We start from the raw sequence: 18820 nt of genomic DNA, 5'->3' as shown, positions 1-18820 counted from the left end.
AGGAGGGAAGCATGCAGGAAGACTTCTCATGAGTCTTTCAGATGTGTGGGCAGCCAGGCAGGCTTCAAAGTCATGGAGAGATGTGTTACAAAAATAATCTCAGCTTTAGCACCTTCTGCCATCTCCAGGTATAAAATAAGCTCAACCACATGAGATATGTTCATGTATTCTTAAAATAAGATTAAAAAAATAAATACTTATTTTGCAGTGGAAGAGAATTTCTGAGCAACTGGAAGCACATTTCAACCCAGAGCTCTTTATAACAGGGTTGTGAAGCCAAATTCCTCTTTTAGTAAAAAAAATATCAAGGGTCATATTGCTCCTCATTAAGGAACATTTCAAAAAATCCATCACAATAATTCCAGTTCAAGCACAAAGAAATTATTATTCTTTCTTGGGTTGGTCTATGTTTGTTTGTTGTTATTGTTGTTGTTATTAGTGTTTTGGATTCTCTTGCTGATCCAAGATCCAAAAATTATATATTCCATTGCAGAGATTATTTTCATCTTCCTTCTGAAGGAGTACCTCCAGGCTCAATTTCCCACATTTATCCATGCATTTAATAGAAAGTCTGGAATCCACACAACAGCTCCTTTCATAATTTCTCTGAACACATGAACACTTTTCTCCACTCCATATATTCCATCTTTTCATAATGGAGAGAACTCAAAGTATTTCAAATCACCAAAGTATCATTTGCTGTGAAAAGGAAAGCATTTATCACAGTACAGCAATTCTAAGGGAAGACACTGTGATTTCCAGATATCTCTATGGAGCAAAGCCCTTTTTTAAAAGAAAACAAATAAAATTCCCCTAAAATAACTTTGAATATTGTTTTATTATCTACCTATAGATGTTTAAAACAGAAGTAGATATGTTAGCCCAAAGGTCCATTGAATGGTATAATCTGTCCAAGATTATGAATGGTTGTTCTTCTGCTGCACTATATATTTTTTTCCTAAGATAATTTAGTTTAAAATACCTGCTCAAACTCAAAAATAGCAAGCATACTAGTAAAAAAAATAATAACTGATCTATAGATTGCAAGCATATTAATTGGAAACCCTGGTGAAAATATCCCAAGTTCCAAGGCAGTAGATAAGAATGTTACTTCTAACACAACATTTTATGATATGTCCCTTCTCCACATTCTCCAGCTTGGAGAATAATGTTCAATCCAGCAGACCACAGATTGAATCAAGAGACTAATGGAGGAACAAACGAGTTGAGCAACTACCTCATTAAAGCAGACCAAGGATCACCTGGAAAACCTGGGCTAGCTTTACATGAACCATGGCCACTTTCCAAATTGTTCAGTTTGAAAAGCCTGTTCATTTGACTTCAACTACAGTATGTTTCCTGTGGGATCTGATCATGCCTGCTTTTGCTTCTGGCTACACCCACTGCTGGAAGGCTGAACGTGGAAATCAGTTTTCATTTGAGATCTCAACAAGAAAGGATTCTCCAGATTCTTAAAATGGCTGTTTAACAATCCTAATTAATACATGTATATTTAAACTGCTTCCTGGAAGGAAGAAATGGTTGCTTTTGACCACAATTCCGAAAGTCTAACATTTTACTGTACCAGGTTTTAAATAGTTACATAAAATAAAGTTTTAGAAAAACTATATGGAAAGAGAAGACAATGTCTTGTAGCAATTAGGGGTAATAGCTTATAGCAGCCAAAGGCAGTATAGCATGTTTTTCCACACAGGAATACCAGCAGTCTTCAGCCAAGTGAACCAATCCACACTGTCAGAACAGGCAGAAGCATGCTGTTACCTGAGGTTTCTTCACCTTAATGATCCAGGTGGGGGGGATAATAACAGCAGCATGAGCTCCTAAGGAACAGGGCTCCTCAATGTGCTGCAGCAGGAAGCAGGTGACTTTATTGTGAAACTAGAGGAAAGAAAAGCAGAGGCCTCTGTGAAATGAAGAGTATGGAGAAGGGCAAACGTGAGAAGGGGGGTAAATAAAAACATCAGTATTAGGAAAAGACATATCCCAATCTTCCTCTTCCCTTGCTTTGCAGCATTTTAGGCCCAAAGCATACATATCTTTAACACTGTTCTGTCCACACAGAATATGTTCTGTATTGAAAGAAGAGAGGGTTCCATATGAAAAAAGGACATGTGAAATTCATGTACATCTATGCTGCTTTGCCTTCTTTCAGCTCAGATCACAATTGGCACAATTAACCTAACCATAAGCAATAGCAATATCACTTAGACTTATATACTGCTTCATAGCCCTCTCTAAGCGGTTTACAGAGTCAGCGTATTGTCCCCAACAATCTGAGTCCTCAGTTTACCAACCTTGGAAGGGTGGAAGGCTGAGTCAATCTCGAGCTGGTGAGAATCGAACTGCCAAACTGGAGGCAGCCAGCAGGCAGCAGAATTAGCCTGCAGTACTGCATTCTAACCACTGTGCCACCACGGCCCCTGAGCTATTTCACAAGCCACTTTCTCTTTTTTATATTCCCCAAACAAGTGCATAGCCAATCCCTTGCTTTTTTTGGTATGTTTTCTGGTGAACGAGGACCTTCTAATTCAATAACCCAACAGATGTTCCTCTTTATTTATATAGTAAATACATAACGCTGATGATATAAAGATGTATAATGGGGTTGATGCTCCTGGGCTCATTTGTAACACAGAAAATGATTTGGCATTGCTGGAAAATTGATCAAAAATGTGGAAACTGCAATTCAATGTTTCTAAATGTAAGATTATGTGCTTGGGAAAAAGAGACCTCTGGCAGGATACAGTATTGGGGATTAGAAGAAAGGAAAAAAAAGGATTTAGGTGTGCTCATAACAGATGACTGCAAAATGAGTACACAGTGTGGCAGCTATGAAGGCAAACAAAATTCTGGGATGCATCACTAGAGGGATCACCAGCAGGAAAAAGGAGGTCCTAATCTTGGTATATAGCACTTTAAGTCAGACCCCATTTGGAATACTATGTCCGGTTCTGAAGACCTTGCTTTTTTTTTTTAAAAAAAAAGGCATTTTAAGATTGAGCAAATCCAGAGATGGACAACAAAAATGGTGCAAGGTCTGAGGGACAAAACAATATCGGGAAAGATTGAGGAACTGAATATGTATAGAAGACAGAAGGAAAGTGAGGAATGTGGCTGAAGCCTTTAAATATATTCAGAATGTAAATAAGGTTCTAGTAGGCAGTTATTTTTAATATTAAGGAAAAATCAAGAACATGGGGCATAATCTCAAACTGACAGGAGGGAAGTACAATAGTAATGTTAGAAAAATATCACTTCAAAGAAAGAATAGTGGAATCTTGGCACCAACCTCCAGTGGTTTAGCCTGCTTGGGATAAACAAATGTCCATTATCTGGCAAAAAGATTAAAAGTTTTTTTAAAAACTCAAAGGGCAGACTCAAAGGGCATACTAAGACTTTTTCTGCTGTCAGTTTTCAATATTTCTGTAACAGGAAGGAAATGGGGAATAAAAAGCAGAATTGACTCCACCCATGGGCTCTTGTTTCATGGGGATGCTATGTGTGAAATCACAGCATCAAAGCTACTGTAGGCTAAAATTTGCAGGAACCCTTTGAGAAAATGACTTACCGCTTGCTTGCACCATGAACAGCTGATAGCCACAATCTCTTTACTATGAAAGGAGAATTTTTGTTGAAATCCCTGAAATCATAAGAGTTTGTTGCATCACCAATTAACATTTCACATATTTTTCCCAAATATAATTGAGGCTGTTAATGGCTAACACATAGCTTTAATAGTCACATGATATATGACAGCTGCTAAAGTCGAAGCTATATTCACTGATGATAGATATCTTTACTTTCCAAACTCATCTCAAAATGCTCTGATTAAGCTCTGCCAAAATTTCTGAAATAACTGAAATTGTTCACTTATTTCTGAAATAACAGTTTATTGTTATTCAATATAGAATACTTAAATATTCTATATTCAATATAGGAAAAAATATATTTTACCAACCTGAGCCTAGAGCTGATATAGACCAAACCATCAACTTTTGGATAGAGGTGAGATACACGGTAACTCTAATAGAACATAATATATGTAGCTGAGAGTTAAATTGTTGAGACCTTAATATGCTCTGATCTCGGTTGTTTGTTTGCAGACATTTCAGTACTTGACAAGGTAACATCATCAGAGCTAGTGAGTGTGATACTGAGTGAGTGTTTATATATAGTGAGTGTATATATATACATGCCAGTGTTGGGGGGAAGGGTTGTTGTTTTCTCCTTGGTAGTTCTTTCATTAGCATTATTATTAATACTAATACTTATTATTGTTTATTGCTTGATTGTTTGGTGTTAATTCCTATTTATCTGGGCTGTAGGCTGCTGTAGAGGATGTGATGAGAGTGTATATTATTATTGCCAGCCTCAATCATGTGTGAATTATGGGGGGGGGTGCTTATTTTGGTTTTGTATAAAAATTCTTCCTTTATAAACTTTTATTTATTAATTTTGATTGTTATATATCACCCAGAGTCACAAATTGTGAGATGAGAAGCTTTAGAAATCTCTTATTTATTTATTTATTCATTCATTCATTTGTTCATTCATTCATTCGTTTATTCATTCATTCATCAATCAAATTTCTTTGCCATCCATCTTGCAGTTCAAGGCAAGTCTGAGTGAATTTAAATAAATAGAATACTGTGAGATTACACAATGGGCATGAACCTAAATCCTTATATATATAAAAACAACCCAATGGACCATTATATATACATGCTGCTATCCAGAACACAGTGCCCAAATTTATCATTTATAACTAATCCAAATAGCTCCATTCATATCCCTTGGCAGAAACAAATAACCAAGGAACCAAAAACAAAAACAAGAAGTTCTCAAACTGCAGGGCCTACTTTTGATTTACTCAGGGTCACTGCCATGGTTCTACAAATCAAGGAAAGTATCCCAATTAGCAATATTAATCCTGAAGAAATGGGGTGTGAAAACTAGAATACTAAGGTAGAGGCTGAAACCTTGGTGCAAAGTGGGTATGTATGTATGTATTTAATTTATTGATTAAATTTATATGGCTGCCCATCACACCAAGAGCATACAAGAGCGTACAACAATCATGGTTGCACTGTTTATATAATAACGTTTGCACTGTTAGAAGTACCGTATCTTCTGCATTGATTTAGGATTTCTGATAAATGTCCAAATTTGATACTTGTGATACTGGCCATGCTACAACAATTAGTAATGATGTATTGTTGTTTTTAATCTTGGACCTCATGTACACAGAGAATGTTTTTGGACCTTCAGCTATAGCTTCTAGCAGTTATCCCTTTGGTATAACACACAGTGGTGGGATTCAAATAAGTGAACAACCGGTTCTCTGTGTGGATGCCGCTTCTGGAAGTCCATTCTGGGCCTGGGCAACAAAAAATTAGCTACCAGTTCTGCCGAAGTGGTGCGAACTGGCTGAATCCCACCACTAATAACACAATCTATTATCTCCTGCTAATTCATATTAACAATAAAGTTTGGTTTTGGGGAATTCAATGAATGCAGTTCAAAAACTGCATCAACTGTATAATTGGTACATGTTGAGAATCAGAGATTTGAGCTTTTTTAAGAGTAGGAGAAAGATGGTGAAATTATCTAGTTTATTACAAAAGTAATAATTTAAAAAATGACTTCTCAGAGGAATGAATGATGTGAAAAATAAAAGATGCTGCTCGGAGATAATAGAGCCATTATTCTTTTCTGCACGTCTGACAAATTGCTTCTTCTTTTTTTCAGATTTGCTAAATTGAGAACTGGGGCAATAAAGAGCATTAAATATGAGTTTATAAGGAAGCAGTTTTTAAAAGTCCCAGAAGTTGATATTTTTGACTTTCAGATTGCTCAGATCTTATCAGAGGTTTACATAGATTTCTAAATCTTAAACCAAACAGTATCGATGCACACTGGTAAGATGTCTGACTTGCAAACATCTGAACAGCCACTAGATAGCAGTAAAGAGGTACTAAAAATATAGATTCTAACATTGCTGTCACCTTATTTTTTTATCTGTTTTTTTGCAGCCCAAGTCACAGCTATAGCATAAGTGGGTAAGTTTCTAGCAGACAGAGGATACCTTTCAAAATTTGGTAGGGAAGGCAGGAATGGCAAAAATGAAGTCATTAAAATCTACAGTACAGGCTTCAATTTTAATATCTGAACAGGAAAACAAACACAAAAAGCAGAACAAAAAACTTTTAAAGAGGTTTATTATGTTGCTAGAAGAAAAGACACCCAAAGACTAGAACTTATAATTACTTTTTTTTACAGATTTTGATGGCATTATTTCTACCTTTCCACACTGTTTACATTTCCCTTCCTGTCGTCTTCTGTGAACCCAGTGATGTCGAACGAAATTCTGTAGAGTAGGAAAACACAACCAAGGAATAGAATTGATTTAAAATACACTCCAATCAAACCCCAACTCTATTTATAGAACCTTGATCAACTCATGTATAAGAGGGTAAAGACATTGCCTCACATTGGCAAAATGTAATCATGCATGATAAGTAAAGGAGGAATAGCTCATGATAAGTAAAGGAGGAATAGTTCTGATGAAGCACACCAACATGTTCTATTATTTTATAATAGAAACTTGCCATGAGGCTGAAAAGAACTGGCTGCAACCTGGAATCTTTAATAACTCTCAAAGCCACTGTAGTTTTTAGGCTAGATCTAAGCCATAGGACTTCCTAGTTTAACCTTTTGAAATCTAATGCCTTTTAGATGTGTGGGATTAGAACTCCCATATTTATCCATTGTGGTTATTTCTGTGAAATGTTTACTTTCCAGTTCTTCCCAGTTATTAGGGCCAAATATGCCTACACAATACCCCTAATCCAATTACTGAATTAATTCTATTCTACATTTGCATAATGCACAAAAGTATATGGGTGGACTTCAGTGTGTCTCTTTTTTTGCTTTAGTGAGAAAACTCATTTTACTTCCATAGCACAGAGCACTTTATCGAAGCAAAAGTCATCCTGCACAGGCCTATTGGACAATCAGTTTCAGGCCTAAAACTAAGAATGACATGTGGTGATCCTTCCAAGCTGAGTTCTTTCTTATTCTCACACCTATAGCCCAAATTTTGCCAGACTGAGGCAGTGGTGGGATTCAAATATGTGAACAACTGGTTCTCTGTGTGGATGCCATTTCTGGAAGTCCATTCTGGGCCTGGGCAACAAAAAATTAGCTACTGGTTCTGCCAAAGAGGTGAGAACTGGCTGAATCCCACCACTGGACTGAGGACTCTACTCTCTTTACAATATACTCTGGAAATTACTAGGATGGTGCTTTTTCTATCTGTAGGAGAAAAGCAGGCAGAGCTGGGGGACAGAGTTAAACATGTCATCAGCTTAGAGTCCTTACATGGCCATAAACGATCCAAGTCCAATCCCTCTTGAATTCCATTATGCCTTATCTGGTGCCAATTTAGTATTGAACTTTAGTTGACTGGATTCTTGTGTATAGGCTTGAGTAAAACTTCTGTGTTGAAACTCAACAAATGGCCCTGATCCTTTGTGCTTGACACTGTCACACATAATATTCAGACTGAGATGCCTCTTACTCCTCTGGAATGCACCCCTCCCTTCTGGGAATCCATATTCTTATTTCATTTCATCACACTCAGACATCTTAGTAATAAGTGTCATTCAGGTAAGGCTACCTGTATCAATCTGTCTCCTGCCACTCACCTCTCTTGGTGATCTGGAACTGCCTTCTCGAAAAGTTGGCTTGCACCGGAAGTTAATCTGTCAGGAGGGAAGCAAACCAAGAGACCAAACAGTACTGATTACTAATTTGTCTTTAGAACAATCAAGCAGAAAATCCACAACAAGCCTCACAAACTACTCCAACCTATGATAATTCCCCAAACTAACTTGGTTCCATGTTACAAATTATTATTTCCTCAAATTTGGTATTAGGGATAATAGAAGCAATGAACCAGAAAGCCAAAATAAAGTACTGAAAGCTAATGAGAAAGCAGAGGAACACATTCAGTTTGATAGTCACATTTAAATGGCAGATTCCCAAAGTAATTTGCAAATCATTTCTAGGCAATTCAAGATATGTCATTTATATTGCCAGGATTCAAATGCTCATAGTGCCAGAAAACAGATATACGGAGATGTGAAATGACTACTTTATGAAAAGCATAAAGAAATATTATTGACATGCAGTAGTTATACCATCTTTGCTGTGATAAATGGAATGCAGTTTTGTATGAATGTATTGAACTTTACAGCTCACTCCAAGCATTTTTAAATCAAGGATATTATGAACACAAAAAGAGGAAAGGAATGAATGCACTAACTCTATTCCCTCTATCACCCTCCATGTGCAGAGACCACGAGCGAGAACATCCTTCCTCTATAGAAATCCTCAATATAATTTCAAATTGCATTTTGTGGGAATAACACTAAGGGAAGAAACACACTTCTCTCTTGTCTCTCTCTTTCCATGTACAATACAGTATAGATACCATACCAATGCTTATAGAGGTACACTTTGACCTAGAAGTGTATGTAATGGGAATGACAAAGACATTTTCATTTTTTCTCAGTGCCACTTGATTCCACTGCTTTTGCCTCTGTGGCCCTGTCCAGTTTCTGGGGTGGGATGCCAAGCTCGTACATGAGAAAAACCACTCATCTGTGTGAAGCCAGATTTCCCAGGTGGATGGAGAATGGAGAATGCCTCCATGCATAAATGTAGTGTCTTCTTTTGTAATATGTTCAAAGCATGATAGTCAGAGACACTGACTGGAGGACACATGAATATTTCATTACCCAAATATGTGATGGTACACATGGATAGTATGCGTAATAGGAACATCAGCTTAATTGAAGAGGATCATAGCCCAGTCCAAAAAAAATTCAAACCTTTTTCAAATGCAACATGATGATTTCCCCCAGAAAATATTATATGCTATAATAGTTAAGGTAAAAGAGTACAACAGGGAGGACAAAATTTCAAATATTCCCCTGAATGACTTTGAGTCAATCAATAGAAGAGAGTATTTGTAGCTCAAGGTTGAACTGTGAAGTTCTTGGTGGTCTTTGAGCTTGGTGGTTCTCTTGCAGATGTTTCATTAGTAGCAGTAATGATGTTACCTAATTTGGTAATGAAGCATCTGCAAGACAACAACCAAACTCAAAGAGTACCAAAGACACCACAATCAACATGTATGTATCAGCTAGCAAACCTCATGGTAGGTTATCCATTTGTGGTGAGTAAAAACATAAAGAGTTACCACCCTCTATTATATCTATACTATTTCATAGGACAATAGCAGGAATGGACAGTGTTTTTTTTGGTGGCTCAGAGGAACATTTAATATAGTTTGCAAACCTTAGAATGACATTGGGTGGAACATACAAAATTGTTCAAAATGTTAAGAAATCATGCCAACAGCTTTCAGCAACAGGGGTCAGGCAAAACAGCAATGAAGGGGCTGTAAAGTTTCATGTGGAATAAAAAAAATAATTGAAGGGGAGAAAGGTCCTATGTGATATTCTCTTCCATAGCAGGATAATGTTATCTATTTGGAAGTCCCATTTACCAATGAATCTAACTTGATTTCAGTGTCTGATGAAGGACTTACCTTTCTTTAGTACATTCTCTTTTAACTGAATATTTTTCTATTTGGTTTTGTCTCTTTTTAGCTATTCTATTTTAACAATTTCACTGTATTTTAATGGATTGGCTATTACAATCCTTTGAGATTAGATTGGAAGATCCATGGCTTATAAAATGGCCTGTGGGTAACATAAATGGATCAGTAGGGATGCGTGTGATCCAAAATACTTTGCAATGAGCATCACTATTCCTACAAAATCCTGGAAATGCACATTAAAAATTCCAACATAGGGGCACCTGCATCACATGTGTGATATTACCAGATGTTATTGGGAGAGAGAAGAAAAGGAGAATGAGATAGCAGATGTGTAGTCTCTTGCTAAATGTTATTAAATTAAGTATAATAAATTATTTTCAGTCAAATCCTCAAAAGACCACAAAGCCAAGGACCGAGAAAATATAATTAATCTTCTTCTGAATTCTCTTCACATTTGAGAATGAATATTTAAGATTTGATTCTATTTTGCAATTTAGAAATTAATCAAGTATTGGTTATTATAATCATTTACTCTTCTTTCTCCCAGAGAAGCTCACAGCTTACACAGTTTACAAGAGAAGAAGTGAATAGAATCTTTAAAAAAAATAGAATAAAACATGTTATCCTTAAAAACGAAGAGAAAAAAACAAATCAAATTCCTAAGTGTTCTAGACCTATAGAGCTCCTAGAGAATTTAAGTAAACCCTCTCCCATTAATAATTGTTTATTTAAAATTATTTGTAAGCCAATCACATTACCAACCTCTAACTGGCTCACACAATAAAACATCATTAAATCTCCTAACTATAAATTCATCTAAAATTATAATGTAAATATTATACACTTCAGGAATGTATAGTGATCAAAGTACTAATTTTGATAATCTGTCTTAAGTGTTGCCTTTTCATTTCCAATAGCTTGATAGATTTTTTTTTTATTTTTTTTTTTGCTAGTGGAAAAAAATGGATCCAGGAAACTACAGAAAATAGATTCTCTGAAACTACAGCCCTATCAGCCGTATCTCAATACCTGGGAAGATTCTGGAAAAGATAATCAAGGAACGAATCAGCGAACACCTAGAGACAAACAAAGTCATAACCAAAAGACAACACAGGTTTGTCAAAAACAGATCATGCCAGACAAATCTTATTGCATTCTTTGACAAAGTGACAAAATTAGTGAACCAGAGGAATGCAATGGATATAATTTACTTGGACTTCAGTAGGGCATTTGATAAAGTAGACCACAACCTGCTATTTGATAAGATAGAAAAATGTGGGTTAGACAGCATCACCACCAGATGGATTCGTAATTGGCTGACCAAGCACACTCAATGTGTGGTCCTCAATGTGTGTGCTTGGCTGACCAAGCACACTCAATGTGTGTGGTCCTCAATGGAACTACATCTACATGGAGTATGCAGTGGGATACTCCAAGGCTCTGCTTTAGGCCCAGTACTTTTCAACACCTTCATCAATGATTTGGATGAGAGGATAGATGAGGCACTCATCAAATTTGTAGATGACACCAAACTGGCAGGAATAGCCAATACTCCAGAAGATAGCCTTAAGATATAGAAGGATCTTGACAGAGTTGAACATTGGGTGCTGCCTAACAAAATGAAATTCAATGGTGAAAAAAGTAAGGGTCTATATTTAGGCAAGAAAAACCAAATGCAATGGTATAGTATAGGTGGTACCTGCTCAATAGTAGTAACTGTGAGAGGGATCTTGGCGTTTTAGTGGACAATTACTTAAATATGAGCCAGCAGTGTGCTGCAGCTGCCAAAAAAGCCAACACAGTTCTAGGCTGCATTAACAAAGGGACAGAATCAAGATCACATGAAGTGTTAATACCATTTTATAATGCCTTGGTAAGGCCACATTTGAAATACTGCATCCAGATTTGGTCGCCACGATATAAAAAAGATGTTGAGGCTCTAGAAAGAGTGCAGAGAAGAGCAACAAAAATGATTAGGGGATCTATCAAGACCGGTTGCTGGAATTGGGTATGTCTAGTTTAATGAAGAGAAGGACGAGGGGTGACATGATAGCAGTATTCCAATAGCTCAGGGGCTGCCACAAAGAAGAGGGAGTCAAGCTATTTTCCAAAGCACCTGAAGGCAGGACAAGAAACAATGGATGGAAACTGATCAAAGAGAGAAGCAAAGTAGAAATCTCCTGACAGAACAATTAATCAGTGGAACAACTTGCATCCAGAAGTTGGGAATGTGCCAACAATGGAAGTTTTTAAGAAGAGATTGGACAACATTTTTCTGAAATGGTATAGGGTTTCCTGCTTAAGCAGGGGATTGGACTAGAAGACTTCCAAGGTTCCTTCCAACTCTGTTATTCTATTCTATTCTAGATCATGTCACAATAAAAAAATACTACCTAAAATATAATCATATTGTTTAAAATTGCATTTTAAATTCTAGGCATCCAATAGAGTAGATAATATATTACAGGGGTCTTCAAACTTGGCCCTTTTATGACTTGTGGACTTCAACTCCCAGAATTCCTCAGCCAGCGTGCCTGGCTGAGGAATACTGGGAGTTGAAGTCCACAAGTCATATAAAAGGGCCAAGTTTGAAAACCCCTGATATATTATACAAGATAAGTTTAAGGTAGATTTAAATAATGAGCTGGTCATGAATTTTCCTCATAAACTAATCTAGATTAACATAGTTTTGAAGAAAAGAAAACCCACAGCCAGCTTATTATTAAAATATCAATTGAGTGGTAATAGCTGATCTAGAGTCCTTTATAACTATATTCATGATGAATTCCTTGAGACACCTTGAGTAACAAATTTGTAGGGGGAGATATTGGTTATTTCTGTTAAACCTCACCAAGAAAATTGGACCAACTTTTAGAACTTCCAGCCTTTCAGAACTTTCTTCCCTGCCTAGCAGGGAAATATATGCATTTTAAAAATATGCATTTTGATGACACAAACATACATCTGCAATGTAGACTAGTGTGCACACTTAAGGCATCCCTTCATGCAATTGACAAAATCAGATTACTGAAAATAAAAGCCTATGACCGTGTATTCATTACTCTTTCCTGTGCCACAAGTCTATTTGCTCTTGGTAATCAAAACAAAACAGAACCAAACATGGTTCCTTGGTGAAGTATACAATTACCAGGATGATTGCTTCTTTTTTGTAAATAAAAAAAACATTATCTTGCCTGCTCCACATAGCTTATACAACAATTATAGGTCACAGAAACGTGTGTTTTCTTTCAAATCAATCAAAAAGCAGATTGTTTGCAGCATGATAAAAAGGCACTGATTTGTGGCATGACCTATCATAAGAAAAAGGCTAGTTTGTGACATTATATTCACATTATATTTGTGACATTATATTGACTATTCAAAAAAATAAAGCATCCAAAACAAAATTATTCTCTAACGTATCACAGGATATGTATTTCCTTATAAGAAATACAATCTGGTTACTCTTCTACAGAATATTCTTTTCATATTTGCTGATGAATAGAGAATAACCACAGTAAAGAAATCTAGCATTTGCATTAGAGAACAAACATCATATATATTGTGTTAACTCATCATCCTATTTATATTTTAGATGAATACCTTTGCTTATCTAACTCAAACTTGAGTTGTCTCTAACATTAGGCAGAATGGACCCAAACTAAGAAAGTAGGAAGGATCAAACTGTCACATCTATAAGGTCTGCTCTGCAACACAAAGTTGTCTGTCCTTGGGCCAGTGGAAGATATTCTATTATAAGTTAATTAACTTCACCAATATTAAATTAATTGTAATTAATTAACTTTAATTAACTTTAACTTTACATCCAGTTAGCTTTGTAAGGAGTATTGATGCCTTGCCCCATTACTTTCTATACCAGGGGTCCCCAAACTTGGCAACTTTAAGACCTGCGGACTTCAACTTCCAGAATTCCCCAGGCAGCATGGCTGGCTGAGGAATTCTGGGAGTTGAAGTCCACAAGTCTTCAAGTTGCCAAGTTTGGAGACCCCTGTTCTATACTCTGACCAAATAAGAGGTGCAGGGAAACATCATCATTTCTGTAGCAACCAAAAGAAAAATTGGTAATGGTATGTGAGATTGACCTTGGGAAACAAGAGGAAGAGCCACAGACTAGGCAACAGTCAGATAAGAGGCAGCTGAGCCCCCAGAAGGAATGGGAACATGGCAAACATCTCGGAAGATACCCTCCATAGCTTCTTGGATTGCAAAGATGAGGGAGGAGAGATGTACTTTCAGATTTACACAATTCTGTTAATTAACCTTACAATAATGTTAGAGTTGGTACTGATGGGTGGACTACCTTGTCTGGACTACCTTGGAGGGCTGACGAGAAAACAGAAGAATTCAATAAAAAATGAATAGGGTGAGCACTGTATTAGTCTATTGCAGGGGTCCCCATTTGGAACTGGGCCACAGAAGCAGTGAGTGAGCATGCATGCCTGTGCATGCATCCCCACTTGCACGAGCAGCGGGCAAGCACTTCTGTGCGTGCCCACCGCTTGCGCAAATGGAGCTGTATGTGCACATGCATGCTTGCCGGCCAGTTGCACGGAACCATCCCCTCTACTCTCCCCACCACCACCCGTCCTCAAAGCCGGAAAGGTTGGGGAACCCTGGTTTATTGTGTCAAAAAATTAGGAGGGGTCTGGTAGCACCTTTTTCAACTGACATATTTTATTTTAAAAAAGCATAAAATTTTATGAGCTACTGCCCACTTTATCAGATGCATGGACTGATAGAAAATTGGATTTTTAACACAGTATAATTACTAATTGATAAGGCTCTTGTAATTTGTTTCACACATTGCTGCATCTGCATAAGCAGCCAACTTCTCCGCCCGTTCTTCCCCCCAACCCCACCTCCACCCATTTTTCCATCTGACAGAAGTGAGCTGCAGATTTTGGCTTTTAATAAAATGTGTGAGTCAGAAAAGGTGCTTTGTGTAAAACTGAATACAGTTTTTGTGTAAAAACAGTTCTTTATGTAAAACTGAATACAGGTTATAGCCATGGTGACTGTTGTAAGTGAGGGAATGGAAACTGGGCATACAGAATGCACTTTAACCTAAATCTCACTTCAAATGTTGTTTCAATTTCTAAACAAATGATTTTGTTGAAGTGTGCTCTTTGCCACATGTAGGCCAGCAGGTGGCATCATCTTACTTTTTCCAGTTGCTCCATGCAGGCATTGTGGACCACAATCTTGCAGGCAGCACATTTTCTTCGAACAGCTGACTTCTGAAATATTAACAGAACAAAAACAAAGCAAAGGGAAGTGTCCATTTGTCCCAGAATGTGCATGTATAATAAACATTCTCTATTGTTAATTACTTTATACTCAAAATACACGTGCAAAAATGTATATGTGAATAACAAAATGTAGATTTTCCCAGGATAAAAGCTCGTCCTACGATTGAAGACCTGCCTCAGCTTGACACAATATATCCAACTTTGTTTCTAGTGTTAGGTTCTTTTTATATTCATTTCTAGTAGGGGGGGGAGGTTGGACAAGATTTTAATGGCCTTTTTGAAGCCATGATATCAATAGTAGCTACTGCAGGTGTAGACGTAAGCAGGGGACCTAGGGGAAAATATCCCAATAAATAACGGCAGAAAGGCATTTTTATGGGGGGGATCAGTGGTATTGGTGAAAAGAAGTTGACATGTTTTCAGATTTTTAGTGGAAATTGACTATGCTGGCACAAATGGAATAGTAGAGGGATTTTTTTTTAAAAAAACCAACCAATTGTTTTGACAAAAATGATCAATTACATTATAGTAAATTTGCATACCGCAAGGGAAGCCTGTAGATATGAATGCAATCTATACTTTTTCATACACACACATTAATTGTACAAGGACACTGCAGAGCAGGTGCCAGTGATAAGTCTTCTTCTTCCTATATGCCTTCACTTGATTTTCCACTTGACTTCTTTCGTGGTTCAGTGTACATAAAATACATAGTGATGAAGGTGTTATTAACAGCTCTCTACTGAGTAGATATGGCAGCATGTACCTTACTTTGCAAATAAGATTATATTTGATTTGGAGCAGTCCACTCCAAATCTGTGGGTAGGATCTGGAGAAGTTCTATACTATCACCTTGGCAATATAAGCCTCTGTATTAATGATACATCAAGATGACAGAATGACACTATGAAACCATCTTTGGACTACAGTCTTATACAGGAAATCATGCCACATTCAAAATTTGGGTGTTCGAGTTAGACGCTCAACGTACAACTTTGAGCACTAATTTAATGTATGCCGAACAATCTTCCCTTAATAGGTTGACCCATGTTGGCCAAACATTTTAGCTCAAAACTCAACATTATAAAATTTCTTACAATAACATGTTTCCAATTAATACAGTTTTTGCTATTTTAGATTTGTTTCTCCACCTGTATTTTATTGTACGTGATTCTTCTACCCGTATCATCTCTTATATTCTTTTAAAAATATAAAATGATAACATGAGGGGGGGGAGAATAGCACTATGTATTGCTAGAGTAAAAATCCTCAAAGTATACTGAGAAGGAAGATGATGCACTATTCAACTGAGTGACTTCATAGGTTTTCTGATCATAATGTTCCCTGCAATAGCAAAAACATCTGCTAACATCTGCAACAGATTATAGCAGTAGTTTCTAAATTAGAAATAAAATAATACAGCCAAAATTATATGGAATGTCTTTTGGTCTTCTTTGCTGGAAATCCTCAGGTGGTTATTATATTCTATGATCTCTGATGGATCAACCAGGTTCCATCGCTACCATCTCCATCTAAGGCACCCAGATGTATAGGCATGATCCCACCATGTTCCAATGGAGAGAGTTCACAGTGTATATGTACAGTGGAGTGATTTACTGCAGAAATTCTGAAAATAGGACACTCACTGAGAATTTAACTTGGCAGCCTTCCTCTCCCAGGTAACACAGATCCCCAGATACATTGGTCTCCAGCCAGAGATGTTCGCCATTTATTGCATTTTCCTGGAAAGACCGATACATACATAGATTACTTCTAAAACAAATTAGTAGGATCATTTCTTGGATTTTATTAATGCTATGCTTTCAGAAATTAACTACTTAACACATTTATATTGGCAAAAATTATTTAATTGACTATGTTAATACAATATTAACAAGGTGAGTCAAGATAAAAAAAATGACACTGTATATTAAAATATTACCAGGCTAATTCTAATAATATATGTCACTACTTTTGTAAAAAAAAAGAAAATATGTTAATATTTCCATTTTCCCTGGAATAAGTCCTATTTAACACAGTAGCTCTTATTTCTAAGTAAACATAAATAAACCCATGCTGTTTAAAAGGCTTACACAAATGAAAAAGAACTAGGGAGCTCTGCTGTTTTACAGAAATTGGCTAAAAGTCTGAAGTCAACTTTAGAAACCTCTGGTCTGCACGGACACCCAATATACAGTTGATAATTATTCCAATCATTATCCCAAACTTGCTTGAAAAAGTCTGTTCAATGCATGAGGTTCATATGTGAATCTGAACTTTTTTATTGTTTATTTGTATGTTTTTTGAATTGTAAGCTGCCCAGAGCCATTGATTGAGATGGCGACTATAGAAATTGAATGAATAGATAAATAAATAAACTTGCTGGAATAAAAGATAATAGCAGGATTCACCTCTCATTCTAAAGTTTATGCAGCTGCTTCATCCAGCCATCACACAATTAAACTTATTGCAAAGCTGCTTACCAGGGCCTCTAATGTGAACTAAATAAGCATGCCTGGGTTCACACATTACATTCAGCCAGTCAACTCTATAACTCCAACCAGTGTCATTTGTAAACTATGGTTTATGGTTAAGCATCTTGGGTGAACACAGACATTGTGATTTATTTAGTAAACCATCTGCCATCTACCATGGTAACATAGCAGATATGGAAAGCAAGCTTTTGACTCAGAAGGAAAAATAAAAGAATGCATAAAATCTTGCTTTATCTAGCAGACATATAGTAGTCCCAAGGATCTCATTGTGTCTATCCTTTGGGGCACATTCATGACGACCTTATCAAAATGCAGGTACCTCAATTGTTCCTAAACTCATCTAAATACATACTTCTGCTTGTTCTAATTAACATCTCAAAAGTCTCAGCCAATCATTTATTTATTTCAGATTCTCAAATTTGATTGATTGGTTGATTATATGCCATCAAGTCTCTTAGGGATTCTTAGCGACGACGTAATTTCTTTCCACAATACTCAAGAGACACTCTATAATTGACTGCCATTGTAATTGGTACGAAAGAAGGTGAAATGACATTTGCCTAATAGATTTTTTACTGGTGTATCAATCCCATGCTTTAGGAACTTGAAGCTCACAATTCAGAATAAATTTAAGAAAAAGAAAAATAAAGCAGTTCTGATACCAACTTTCACAAGCATACAAAAAATCTTGATAGAAATATGTGAATGAGAAGACCCTGTTTTGTTGCATATGTGCATACACATAAAACATAGAAACATATGTATACATACATACACATGCACACACACATGTACACATACAAATACACACAAACAAACATGAATGCACATCGAACTGTGATACTTTGCACAGAACTGACATTTTGGCTTCCACTTGAAAAAAATAGTCACAAAAGATTTTTGTGCCTCCCAGCCAGATGGTGTCTGATAGCAAATTGCTTGTAGATCACCTGTACAGTCACCTTTTAAAACTCATTTTCAATATCCCAGACTGTTTAAACTGCAGTTATTAAATGATTTCCTTCTATCAATGGTACTTGTTAAAAGGTAATTCATCCAAATGGCAAATTTATTGTTAAGACTGTAAAAATACTTTAGCAGAAATAACTAAAGTATTCTTTTTTTAGTCTAATGAAAAATATGAAAGCCTGCAACTACTATGTAACTTTGATTGAAAAAAGTAAGCATATATATATATATATATAACATATATACAGGGCTTTTTTTCTGCCGGAACGCGGCGGAACGGCGTTCCGGCACCTTTTTCCGGGCCGGCCGCACCGGAAATAGCCCCTCCCAAACCGGAAGTAGCCCCTCCCACATTTTACTTGCATCTTTTTTCTAAAGGGGCGGTCCTAGGGTTTGATGGGGGCGTGGCCAGGTTTGAGTTCCGCCACCTTTTCGCT

The 18820-nt window shown here is 36.7% G+C and overlaps 1 protein-coding gene across 1 annotated transcript in view; it reads right to left on the bottom strand.

Annotated features, from left to right (window-relative positions):
• The window catches only part of DGKI (diacylglycerol kinase iota), a 269174-nt gene that overhangs the window by 126570 nt on the left and 123784 nt on the right, over window positions 1-18820 (bottom strand). Inside the window, exons 4-9 of the mRNA XM_029285555.1 lie at window positions 16566-16661; window positions 14833-14907; window positions 7728-7784; window positions 6323-6388; window positions 3590-3661; window positions 1783-1899 (exon numbers count right to left, since the gene is read on the bottom strand). Of these exons, the coding sequence (XP_029141388.1) occupies window positions 1783-1899; window positions 3590-3661; window positions 6323-6388; window positions 7728-7784; window positions 14833-14907; window positions 16566-16661 (483 nt within the window). The remainder of the gene's footprint in view (window positions 1-1782; window positions 1900-3589; window positions 3662-6322; window positions 6389-7727; window positions 7785-14832; window positions 14908-16565; window positions 16662-18820) is intronic.

This window comes from Protobothrops mucrosquamatus, unplaced genomic scaffold (genome assembly GCF_001527695.2).
Source record: "Protobothrops mucrosquamatus isolate PMUCROS unplaced genomic scaffold, P.Mucros_1.0 scaffold1857, whole genome shotgun sequence".
Lineage (NCBI taxonomy): Eukaryota > Metazoa > Chordata > Lepidosauria > Squamata > Viperidae > Protobothrops > Protobothrops mucrosquamatus.
Note: the sequence above shows the minus strand (reverse complement) of the source record. Positions and strands in the feature narration are given on the sequence as shown.